General features: G+C 36.6%; 1 protein-coding gene across 3 annotated transcripts in view; it reads left to right on the top strand.

The window, feature by feature from the left end:
- The window catches only part of LOC148395226 (chloride channel protein 2-like), a 68,427-nt gene that overhangs the window by 23,473 nt on the left and 32,199 nt on the right, over nt 1-12,755 (top strand). For all 3 annotated transcript variants that reach the window (XM_088380902.1, XM_088380903.1, XM_088380901.1), the window contains exons 3-11: nt 5,796-5,927; nt 6,059-6,187; nt 6,482-6,615; nt 7,213-7,290; nt 8,085-8,163; nt 8,306-8,431; nt 8,900-8,984; nt 10,782-10,883; nt 11,453-11,537. In XM_088380902.1, coding sequence (XP_088237028.1) covers nt 5,796-5,927; nt 6,059-6,187; nt 6,482-6,615; nt 7,213-7,290; nt 8,085-8,163; nt 8,306-8,431; nt 8,900-8,984; nt 10,782-10,883; nt 11,453-11,537 — 950 coding nt within the window. The remainder of the gene's footprint in view (nt 1-5,795; nt 5,928-6,058; nt 6,188-6,481; nt 6,616-7,212; nt 7,291-8,084; nt 8,164-8,305; nt 8,432-8,899; nt 8,985-10,781; nt 10,884-11,452; nt 11,538-12,755) is intronic.

The following is a 12,755-nucleotide window of genomic DNA, read 5'->3' as shown; positions in this document are numbered from 1 at the left end:
ATATCATGGCGTGGGCTCACCTCATAAAAAAAGCCCTCATAAAACTACTGACCATCATCGGGGTGGGGGTCGCAGAGGCAGCAACTTCAGCAGGAAAGCCCAAACTCTCTAGCCACTTCTTCCACACTTGCGGACCTGTAATTTACTATTCACAGGCTGTGCACGAAAGGTGCATAAAAGTTTTCGAGTAAATTTGTTTTACTTGGCCATAGCAAAGTTCAAAAAGTATCACCCACTGACCTGCATCAAGTCTATGAAGAATTAATTGGCAAGTTGAATAATGTGGCGTTGTTATGATGTCACTGGGGCACTCATTGGAAATGCAAGCCAGATCTAGGTTTCTCAAAACTAGCTGAAATTACCAATGAAACATTTGTCAGACTATTCGTTCAAATTGTTGCGCACACCAATGATCTTAAATACACAAGTAAATATTAAACTGCAAAAGAAGAAAGTCTTAAGGTGTTGTGATGGCTGACTAAAATGCAGTGACAATGACAATGCACTTTCACCATAATTGAGCAAAATCACCCTTCTGACATAATCTGGCTCGGTGTGATTTTTTTCTTTTTTTTCTTTTCCAAGCTAAAGTGGGTTGTCAAAGTCACCCATTTTAAATATATGGTTGATATCAAGATTTCTGTGATGAGGAGGATCCTGGAACAATCCTTCCAGGATTACATGAAGAAAATGCTGGCAAAGTGTAACTCCAGGGGGATTACTTTGAAAGAGACCATTTTCATGTCATTACTTTCAAGTCTATCTTTTGGAACTTTTTGGATACACCTTAAATATAAAATGTAAGATTAACATGGAACTTTTTGGACACACCTTAAATATAAAACGTATGATTAATATGATTTGAATTGCACAAACTTGTCCACGTCAGGGTCTCTATAGATTTTGCAGTCAACACAAACATGTTTATTGTTTCCACAAATTCACCGTAGTGAATCTGTGTGTTGACTAACGCTCTCATCCTGGCCTTATTACAGCTTGCCCCAAGATCTAATTGAAAGTAATAAAGAATATTCTATACCTTTCATTTATTTTGCGTGCATACGTGCATTTGAGAAAAAAGATGTATGGTAGATAAATGGTAGATAGGAGAGATGAATATAGGTACAGTATATCAAAGTGTATTTCAAAGAACATCCGCAGAGGACTGCAGTGCGGAAGTGCTGACACTGCAATAGCAAAGATGAGTAGATGGGTTTGGTGTGTGGGTGGGCTACAGAGAGTGAGCATAAATGTGGGAGCAAAAAGTGGCTGGATAAATTGAAGGATAGAGAGGGGGAAATGCAAAAAGTCAGAGAGTGATGACGAGTAATAAAAACAAAAGAAGGGGCAGTTCCTGGCAGAGGTCTGAAGGATAAAATGGATGCATGAGGGAAAGATGTAATGAAGACAGAGATCCCTTGGCTTTTGATCCAACACACTTTAATCCAGGAAATGAGCAATGCACATTAATCACATTGCCAGTGCAAAACATTTTCATCAAGCAGATATAGTGTATTCTTTTATGAGATGGACACCAGTTTTGGTTTGCGTGTTGTGTGGCCATAGTACGTTGTAGTAGACATCAAATGGACGAATCTCTAAGGACAAACACAATTTCCTATTGACTACATGGTTAAGATCCCCCCTCGAGATTTAAAACAGTTTGTACTACAGGAAATTAAATGAATCAATTGTACAAGGGTCAAACTGTGACTCTAACAAGCCTTTTTTTTTTTTTTTTTTTTTTGCTGTATAAGCTTAACTTGTAAATAGTTATTGTTATAATTTACCATGGTAATAGTTGAGCACTGATGGAATTACTGTGTTTTAGAACAGCATAATGCATAAATGATTTCTATCGCAAATGTCCTGATCTGTATAAACAGATGAATATTTTCAAGTTTATCTCTCATGCTAATCATGATTTTCATGTACATTTCCATTACGTGGCATTTAGCACACTGATATATTTTATAACAATAGAAGACTGGTGGCACAATGGCTGTAACCTTACAAGTAAACAGATTTGCAATAAGAGGCGTTTTGTCTGAGACCAACACCTATGCCATTACACACAACATTTGCATAAACATCACTTTTAGACCTAATTAGCATGGAAAATATATCAACATCACAAAGTCTGGAAGAGATGGTTCTGTTGTGATATGAAGTGTACCAAAGGGAATAGTTAAAAGTATATGGTTGACTTTAATGGTCATTTAAAACAGCCACAAATATACTTGGTCAACATTTTCACAAACAACCTCAATAATGGCCCCTGCAAGGATTTCTTAAAAACTGTATGCACATTTTTTTTGCATGTCACATACATTGCTTTTTCCTCTGTTAAATATTTTATGTATCCACCAAAATCGAAGTTAGGCTCACTTGTTACGTGGCTAATATAAGTCTCTACGTATGGGGAGGGATTGCAAAATACATCGAACCTTTGAAGCATGTAAGAAAGGTGCAAAGAAAAAGATTTTAGGGATGTTGCTTGGGGGTAAGTCAGAAATGAGAGCCTAAGTGAGTGGTTCAATATGATATGCTGAAAGGCAGAACAGGTTTGGGGGTGAACAAATGAAGCAGGGCAAAGGGAGATCAACAGGTAATGATAGATTGGGATGTAGCATGATTCTTATTGCATGCCTCCAAGAATAAAGATGGCAATGCATCTGCAGGTTAAAGTGTGTGTGCATGTGTGTGTGCATGTGTGCAGAAACTTCCATGAGATATTGCCAGCATCAAGACTGGAACTGAAATACATGTTCAAAAAAAATAAAATAAGAAGAGATTACTCATTCGTGTTCATCTAACAATTTATTGTAGGAAGAAAAATATCTTGCTTGCACACATAATTTCATCAAAACAACAAGGCAGTTATTCAGTCTGTAGGGACATTCCTTTGGCACCACATTGACCAGAGACAAGATTTACCCCTATAAAATAAGCAGAAGCAAAATTTAGAAATGCTTATGAGAACAATATTGATTTGCTTCTTCAGCATACATGGTGCCTTAACTCTCCTTTTGAAAAAGAAAATCTTCTCTTCGTCATTCATGATGCTGAGTCAAGGGAGGGTTAAATAAATTCAAAACTTCTGCAATCTGTCAACAGCTTAATTAGCCATAAAACCTGCCTATATGTCAAATATTGGCTCAGCAAAATAACCACTTAAGCATTATTCAGTAAGTGCACACATTTTTGTTCCGCTCAGACCTGACTCCAAATCTGTTGTTTTCATTTTAAAGAGCGATGCATTTGCAAGTAATAGTCATCACTAATCAGTCCTGTTTGCAAAACCCCACAGAATGAAATAAGAGGTAGTAACTCCAGCATTTGTGTCTGTCAAAGCCAACAGTCACGCTGTGCCAGACAACAGCTGCTTCTCCCACTAAGATTCTAAGCGCACTGCTATTAAGATGCGTGTGACATGCAGCCATCCAGGCACAACTTGTTCTGTGCAGCAGCTCGTTCAACAAGCAAGCAAACAAACCCTCACCTGGGAAAATTGCACCACTGACCTTGGTTTGCATGATGGATGTCAAATTAGCTATTCCGTTTGTGAGCAAACCCATCCTTTGGTAGATGAAAATGTCCTACTAAGCTTTGACTGCCTTGCATACACACAAATCTTCTAAAATATTTAAACATTGAGGCCATTTTTTTCTATTTTGCTGAAAGCCGAATGCATTCGGGTATCAAAAGCTCAATATTCAGTTTTCAGCTCATTTTTCTTATTTTCATCTCAACAATTTGGATCGTGTCAATAGCGTGCTCAGCTGATGCACACTGCCTCACAAACGGTATTCTCGGCATTTTGAAACAAAGTTGACACTGACTCTCCAGCGTGGGTTCCACACGTCTGATCTTGTTACTTCTGTCCGTTGTCACATAATCAATAAACAGCAATGTGCTAGTTGCCGCCATCCTGGACAAGGAAATCATTCTGCCTTCGTGCACTTAAGTAGTTTTACTGGGAGTTACTACAAAAAATCAACTCAAGACTTTTTTGAAGGAAAAGGGGAAAAAAAATCCAAAGGTGTCTTTATCTCACCCCAATAATGTAGAAACAGGTTAAAGTACCCACAATCAATCATTCATCCTCATGTTCATCCCTTATGGACAATTTAGACTCTGCAATTCACCTAGCAGACAAACTTAAACTAGGAAATAAATGGATTTCTCAGTGATTGTTGTGATGAGGTTATCTCTGCATCTTTATGAGATTTGTCCTTGTAGATTAAATTTCTTTTAGGTCATGGCAATCATAAAAGTGGAATCAGGCAAAACTGGACTTTTCCTTCGCTTCTTTTTGCTTTTAATCCAAATGCTCTTGTTCCTAAATTTAACAAGGAAGAGGTTTGAATTTTTTTTTTATAGACTCAATCAATTAGGCACTGTCAGAAGAGTCGGATCAACTTCACAGCGACGAGTTTAATACTAAGTTACGTAGAATACATTTGGATCCATAAAATTAGCTCTTTGATTGCTGGGGGTATATGTTCTCTTGGGTTTTATGGTGAGTAAAGAATTTGACAATTAGAAATTGTTTCTGAATGCCAATAGGTAGTGTAATATGCTCAGCTTTCTACTTGGAATGGCAGAAGTAATACGAACTCCAATAATGGGATTGCAGTGGTGATTTCATTAAGGATCTAATGGAGTGTATAATAAATGGTAAACATTTGCTTCACTCAGTAGACGTATTTATGTAAATACTGTATTTATATTAAGATTCGGTTGTTGGTTATCCCTCTATCATAGGTGAAAACAGGTGAACAATTTATGATCAGTGTCACATAAACATCTGTTCCGCGTGCTACAAATGAGAAAAATGGTTGTGCACATCATTAGTTCATGGAGCCTCCTACTGTTGTTACCAAGACAAATTTCCCTGTAGAAAACAGAGATGAGGACGCAGTTTGGTAATGGCAAAGTGAAAGAACAGAATTACTGTGTGTATCAGTGTTGCTTTGAAATATAGTGTGTGCATACACAATTGCACATCCGATGAGTCATAGTCAAACTGTTTTGTTCCAGCAATTAAACCTGATTACTAATCACATGTGCATGTCTCACAAAAACTGTTATATGCATTACAATACTTGTAACCAGTTCCTGCAGATGATTGTGTTAGATCCCAAAAGACTTCATATCCACAAGAGGTGGGCATTTAAATATATTTCCTTTATTTTATTTCATGATTCTTTGAATTCAAAATATTCCAAAAAAATCTATATTTTTTAAACCAGTGTCAAAAATGGTTGACATAGTCATCTCTGTGTTATTAACAACACAACAATAACATTATTAAAATTAACAGAAGTAAATGTGTTATTTCTGAAGTGAGTGCCAAACTGATAGCCCTTCTCATTCATCAGTACCCAAGAAATAGCGCTCATTCTCCAACAGTTTGGTTACCCCTGTGCTAGATCATTGCATTTGCATTCTCCATTTTGTTCACCAGCAGATTTAGTTCCCGGTTTATCATTTATCACTATAATGTGGTTGCTCTTATAATCACATTCCAATTCATCCCTCATGGAAGTCAGCACACACCTGCTACCAAGTGCTTCTCATAGCCCAAAATGAAGTCCAGATATTTATTCGAGGAGAATTATCTTAATTTATTTTGGGATCACAAACAGAACGAAGAAAAATAACAGAAATAATTTCAAGGCATTAAATATAGACCTTGATAATTTACGATTAAAATAATTGTTGCAGCCATCAACTCGTTTTTGTATCATATGTGATCTTTGAGCCTGGTGTCTTCTTGTCTTGCCTTTTAGTTTGCACGGTTCGCTGCCAGAAGTTCCTGATCTCGCGGGTCGGGGAGGACTGGATCTTCCTTATCCTGCTTGGACTCGTCATGGCGTTGGTCAGCTGGGTGGTGGACTTCTGCATTGCCATCTGCCTTCAAGGTGAGACATGTTGAACAGATGAAGTCATGTTTTCTTCATGGGTGTCAAGTCCATACAACCTTTAGAAATACATTGAATGCTCTTTATGTTCCAATATGCTTTGGGTTACATTTGTGAATGTGTTTCCACAGCACAGAAGTGGATGTATGGTGGCCTAGACAGTAATGTTTTCCTGCAGTATCTGGCCTGGGTCACATATCCTGTAGTACTCATCACCTTCTCAGCTGGCTTCACTCAGATTCTTGCTCCGCAGGCTGTTGGTACGATTAGATACAAGATTCAGCAATTGTACATATTTCAATTTTCTTTTGAACATGTTTAGAATATATTTTATTAATCATTTATCAACTATTTAACGGTTCTGTGCTAATATTGTTATTGGAATACTACTATTTGAGTAGTCATCTTTTAACTGAATAACGATGCACTATTCGAAGGTAAATTCTTAAAATGTGCTTAGAATTTAAATTTGTTGACATTGCAATAACGTTAATGGTAAAATCTACTGTACATGGTGGATGTTTCTCTTTTTTCACCATTTCTATCGTCTTCAGGTTCAGGTATTCCAGAGATGAAGACCATCTTGCGGGGAGTTGTACTGAAGGAATACCTCACCTTCAAAACGTTTGTGGCTAAAGTCATTGGCCTAACCTGCGCCTTGGGCAGTGGAATGCCCCTGGGCAAGGAGGTAACACGCTGAGCCACACTAGTTAGCCCCAAATAACAATTTGTGTCCAGACATTATACATTGATGTGAAACCAGTAAGAGCATTCCACCATAGGTGAACAATTCTGCTCACAACGGATAGTGTAGTGTGCTTTGTTTGCAACTTATAACTTTTCAAACGTTGTCAAAATTGGTTATGAAATCTTGTAATGCTGCGGTACACGGGATATACCTAGCCTACTTTCTGGTATCCCTGCAGCATGAATAACAAATGATTCTCAAGAGGCACACCGCAGGCACATATGCTCGGCGTGCATACAGAAGGAAGGTGCTATCTTTTAAGTTGTCCAAAATCATAATGCTAATACGTTTAATTAAAAGAAACAAAGCAAAAAAGTCTATTGATTGACTCTTGTTTTTTTTTCCTACGTCAAACCCAAATGTTTTCAGTCTATAACAAACGTAAGGAAATCTGATTTATTGTTCCAATACTTTTGGAGGCGACAACACTATACTTCACCAAGACTCTAAAGTGTCATGGTCATGCTGTAATCTTAACTCTCAAATATTTATTCTTCTTTCTGTCAAATATTTTTATTGTGCCCTTTTCCTCTCTAGGGTCCGTTTGTCCACATTGCCAGTTTGTGTGCAGCTCTCCTCAGCAAGTTCATGTCTCTATTTGGAGGAATTTATGAGGTAACTCTTGTCAATGTTATTCTTGCTATTCACAATTTTCTGTGGAATATTTTCTGTTTAAACACTTTAAGTGTAGTCTTCTTGATATGTTTTAACCCATAGTATTATTACTATATCTCTAACTACACAGTACATCCCACTCATGAGCAACATTGATAATACTATATACCAGCCGTCCCCAAACGTTTTAGAAACACGGACCAGATTATTGTCGGATTAGTTTGGAAGATAATGATACACTACTGACTGTACACTTAATGTACACAGAAAAAAAAATGCTCTGTTCCTTCTTTGCCACTGTCACGCTTCTTAAAGGAAGTCAATTTTACAGGAATAAAGGTATGTTAAGTAATTGAAAAAAAATAACATACATACATACCATCCATTTGTCATCCCGGCTCAGACAAATATTGCCAGATGTACATTTGGAAATTTTACATCCAGTTTTATCTTCACGTCCAAATATATTTCCTCTCAATATAGAATATTAGTTTGGTTTTAACATTTTTTTCTTCTTCAACAATTTGAACAAGGAGCATGAAATTAATCACCTTGGTTCTCATCCTGCCCCATTGTCATTTGTCCTATGTAATAGTTCACTTTTGTTTATTTTTCATTTCGTGTGCTGCACTACAATTAATCAGTTCTGATCTGAAAGCATCATGAAGAATTTGAAATCCTGCAGGTCACATTTCCAATCTGTTCTATGTAATTAATGATAAACCACCCTGTAGGTCAAAAACTGACTGGAATTTACAATAACCATTTGTTGTGCGCACGCGTTTGTTGTTTAGAACGAGTCAAGGAACATTGAGATGCTAGCCGCGGCATGTGCAGTGGGAGTTGGTTGCTGTTTTGCAGCCCCGATAGGAGGTGAGTAGATCGATCAGAAAACCCTTTAAGGATTAAATTTAACAATTGTTAAATATTAAACATTTATCAAAGAAATTTCATGTCATATCTGAAGTCTTTTCATCATATATGTAGCTTAACTGATGTCTTGTGTTGCATTTAGGTGTTTTGTTCAGTATTGAAGTAACTTCCACATTCTTTGCGGTGAGGAACTATTGGAGAGGTTTCTTTGCTGCCACCTTTAGTGCCTTCATCTTCAGAGTGCTTGCTGTTTGGAACAGAGATGAAGGTAAGATAGACATGCGCTTGACCTCAATTTGTAACTTTTGTCATAAATATATCTTCACATGTGTATTTCTTGAAAACTATTTGAATGAACGCTTACAACTGTAATTGTATGTCTACTGACTTTCAAGACTGAAAATGTTGAAAGGCAATAAAGCAATAAAACCTGAATTATTTTATCAATCTATTTAGTGTCCCTTCAGACAAAATGCTGGTATGGAAATGAGATGCATTGACTAGTTATACACAAGTAATCTAATTTAAGAGCAAGTCGGAAATTCAAACTTCCAGCCGATTTAATTATGGCATTGTTATTTCCTCCGTTGATGAGAAAGAATCAAATTCTAAAGCCGAATGTACACTGTCAGAAAAGAAGTGTACATACATCTCATTAAAAGGTGCAATATTTTTTTCCCATTTTAATTGTTGCTTACCATTTTCTTTCTACCCCCGCCCCCACCCACCTCTCCAGAGACAATTACAGCCCTGTTTAAAACTCGCTTCCGACTAGATTTCCCATTTGACCTCCAGGAGTTGCCTGCTTTCGCTGTCATTGGGTGAGTTCTATACAGTAGTTAGTTGGATGCTTTATTCTCAAGTACATATTCTTAGTCAAACCCAACAAGTTAAATTTTTACTCATTACAGCAATGTCTTGAGCAAAGTAGATGCATAAATATTTAACATTTTAAATGACTTTTTGAGTGAATCCACATGACAACCCGTGTTCATCTACCTAACAATCTCTCCATGTGCAATCAAGAGTCTCATTCCCCAAACCAGCAGTCTTGCATACTACCAGAATTGCTTGTAATAAGAGGCTGCATGATTACACAAGGCATCCCAGACTGTTAGAATAAATAAAATATACTTTTGATATTAGAAATTGGAAATGGCAACATTGCAAAGTTCATTTTTACATATATTCGGCCATATAGCATAGTTGCCTATAATTAATAAAATAGCCATCAAATTGATAAACTTTAAAATTAGCAGTTTCTTTTTGGCATGGGTCTAGATGAAGTTCTATGTCGAATCAAGAGCCTCTTTCTCTCTCTAGTTGTGTTAACGGCCAAACCTGTATGAGTCATCATACATGGATAATTCATCCTCCAACAGTTGCTAGGGCACTGAGGGATAGCTTTTATCCTCCTTTGCCCGGGAGGCATTTTCATGGCCCTGATTGAGACTCGTTTACAACAAGAAAGCCAGAGGAGGTAGAATGGATTGCAAACACTTTTTCTTTAGTAGAAAATACAGTGCACTAAATGTTTGGTCTTTTGGAGGTTTGACTGGATGTTTTGGCACCCACTAATCAGAGGTTGCTATTATTGTTTTTTACATGGGTGTTAGTCACTAGGAACATTTGTGTCCTTTTCTCAAAAGCCAAGTCCAGGCAATGAAAGCAACACATTTTAATGTATTTCTATTCCACCCAGCTGCTAATAACTGGGGACCAGTATGTACCCCGCCTTCCACTTGTAGTCAGCGAGGAGAAGCAACAGCGCACTTGTGACCCTAATAAGAATAAGCAGTTTAAAAAATGGAGGGAGGGAGGGACGGACGAATGGATTCAGCCAAGAGGACTTGTAAATTATGCAGCCAGAATTATGTCAGAAGCCTTTGGTGGCTACGGGAAGCATCTGGTTGAGGTGTAACTTGCTTAAGTGTATTAAACCAAATGTAAGCATAATCCTGCTGATTTAATCCAAGTTAAAACAATATTTCCGAGGCCAGATTCTCATACCTCAATAGTTGTTCATACTCCAGGCGTTGAAGTAAATAGTAAACAGATTAATGAAATCAAATTGTTTTTGCATACTTTGGTTTGTTTAGACCAGTATATAAAATTAGAATGATTAACTACCACTATCTATGGTATGAAGAGTGACACTTATTTGAATCAAAATAACAGGACATCATAAAACAAAAAGTCTTTAAATGTGTGTTCTATAGATTATCGCACGGGCTAAAATAATTCTCATTACACTGTTGAAAAGCCTGTTTACTTTGAAATAAGGCACTAGTTCATAAACTTGCATTTGTGCTGTGACTAGCACAGCAATTGTCTCTGCAAATCTTTTACTGTTGTTGCAATTAGCCAGTGTTATTCAGAAGATTGAATTAAAACCTCAGGGAGAGGAATAAACATTGAAGCAATCTGGATAAATGTAAAAATATAAGGTGCAATTGTAGAAAACAACGCTTCTATAAAGCTTGGGGTGGGTTTTATTATTGTATGTTGGGATAATTTGACACGTACTCTAGCAGGTGAAAAAGTTCTGGAACATAATTTCAAGAAAACAGTGGTTAATTGTGATATCATCTCTCAAGCATGTTTGTCTCTCTTTGCAGCATTGCCAGTGGTTTTGGCGGAGCTTTGTTTGTGTACCTAAATCGACTTATTGTCCAGTTCATCAGAAATCAAAAGGCTATCAACAGATTCCTCATGAAAAAGTGAGCATCACATTTTGGAACATGTCAAAGTACTTCAAGCGGCTCATCGGTTTTGGCATCTTTCTTATTGTTAGACCACTGACAGCTCGAATGTGTTATGTAACAAATCACTAACTTCATTACTTGACGAGTGTTTATACATATTTATTCGTTTATTTCTTTTTTGTTTTTACATGTGTTTCCCCCTAAGATCCCCAAACTAAGTTACATTTTATAAACGTTCTGTTTTGTAATATTCAATTTTTTCTCTATGGGTCACACTGTATGTTAGTGATAGACATATTTGCCTGTGTAATACAAAACTTGGAATTAATATAATTTCAAAGGCAGGCCTGTAGATTAATTGCTTTAGTCTTGAAGATCTTAGAGTTTTTCTAGGTGGTACTTGGTCTAAAAAGTGATAACTGATGTAATGTAGAAGCTCCAACATGTATCTTTCAATCGTGGCTTGAAGAAATATGCATTTGGCATTTTGCTAAATTAATTCGGTCTTTTGTTTTTGTTTTTTTTCTGTTTTGCATTTTTTTTTTTTTTTTTTTTTGTCACTGCCTCTAATATCTTTTTCTCAGGCGTCTTCTGTATCCGGCACTGATAACTCTGCTAGTTTCCACATTAACGTTTCCACCTGGCTTTGGACAGTTCATGGCTGGCAAGGTGAGTGTCCTCCATTTAAGCGACTTGCAACATATATGCTACGGTATGTATTCAAATATGTTGTGGACATATCTTGAGCTCCTTGTTATTGCTGATGTACATGTACACACAAGGGCTATGTATCCAACCAAGGTGAACATGATGAACCAAAAGTGTACAGTACAATGCAGAGGTTCTCCTCAGAAGATCCATGCATCCGTGGAACTTTTTTAATTTATGAGTATTTTTTAGTTTTTGCAGTTTTCATATTTTTTTTTAAATTTAGTGTGTCTGGGGTTTCCTGCCAACATTTTCATTATTTTACGTGGCAAACATATATTTTAGGTTTATGTGTTTGCCACGTAAAAAAAAATTCAGATGATTAGACCATCATAATGCATACTTTGATTTGTTTTTTACTGAGGCACACAAAGCTCATAATATATAAAATTAAAATCACAGGCTATGGGGTGATTTTAATTTTTCTGGAATGTATTTAAATAATGACTCGTACTATATTGCATTGTGTCCTTTACTTTTTAGGAGGTAGGTAGGAGACATGCTTCTGAAGCTTTAATTTGGTCTACTCTTAGCCACTCCTCTTAAAGTCTATCATAAGAGTTTGCCTGCAAAATATTGTCATATCCTTCTCCTTGTACAGTACAGATATGCCGTTTTTAAGATCAACTGCAGATAGTCTTATCTAAATCTAAATCTGTATGCATCCAGTCTTAAATCTTTGACATTTCTTTATACGGTATCAGCAAATTGTACCGTATCAAAATTTTCTCAAAAGTGCAATGCACAGCAGATTTTAATTATTCTCAAAGGCCTACACTGAAGAGAGTCTGAAGCCCCAGAACTGACATGGAGAAAAAAAACTGAAGACGCAGTATAGATACGTACTTAAAAATGCTAATGTGTGGTCACTAAATACTAATTGTGGTCAAGAAATAGTTGTGTGCACAATTATCAATTTACCAACATTGTTAAATACAATGTTGCCTTTGTTGGAGCAAATTTAACAACATCATTGTTAAATACAATAACATGTCAATCATAAACTTCCTTTTGCCTTTGTTGGCGCAAAATTCTTAAATATATCTCACATATTGGATCTTTGCAAGCACTTTATTTTCATTTGACTAACAGAAACAATTTAGTGTTTTCAAATCCATATGTCATTGTGATCTTAACATGACTACCCATGTCATTTTTTCATGTAATAATTTTCATAAT

Source organism: Syngnathus floridae, chromosome 7, assembly GCF_059516105.1.
Source record: "Syngnathus floridae isolate MCC-2025c chromosome 7, RoL_Sflo_1.0, whole genome shotgun sequence".
Lineage (NCBI taxonomy): Eukaryota > Metazoa > Chordata > Actinopteri > Syngnathiformes > Syngnathidae > Syngnathus > Syngnathus floridae.
The sequence above is the reverse complement of the archived record's forward strand: the minus strand, read 5'-3'. Positions and strand labels throughout refer to the sequence as shown.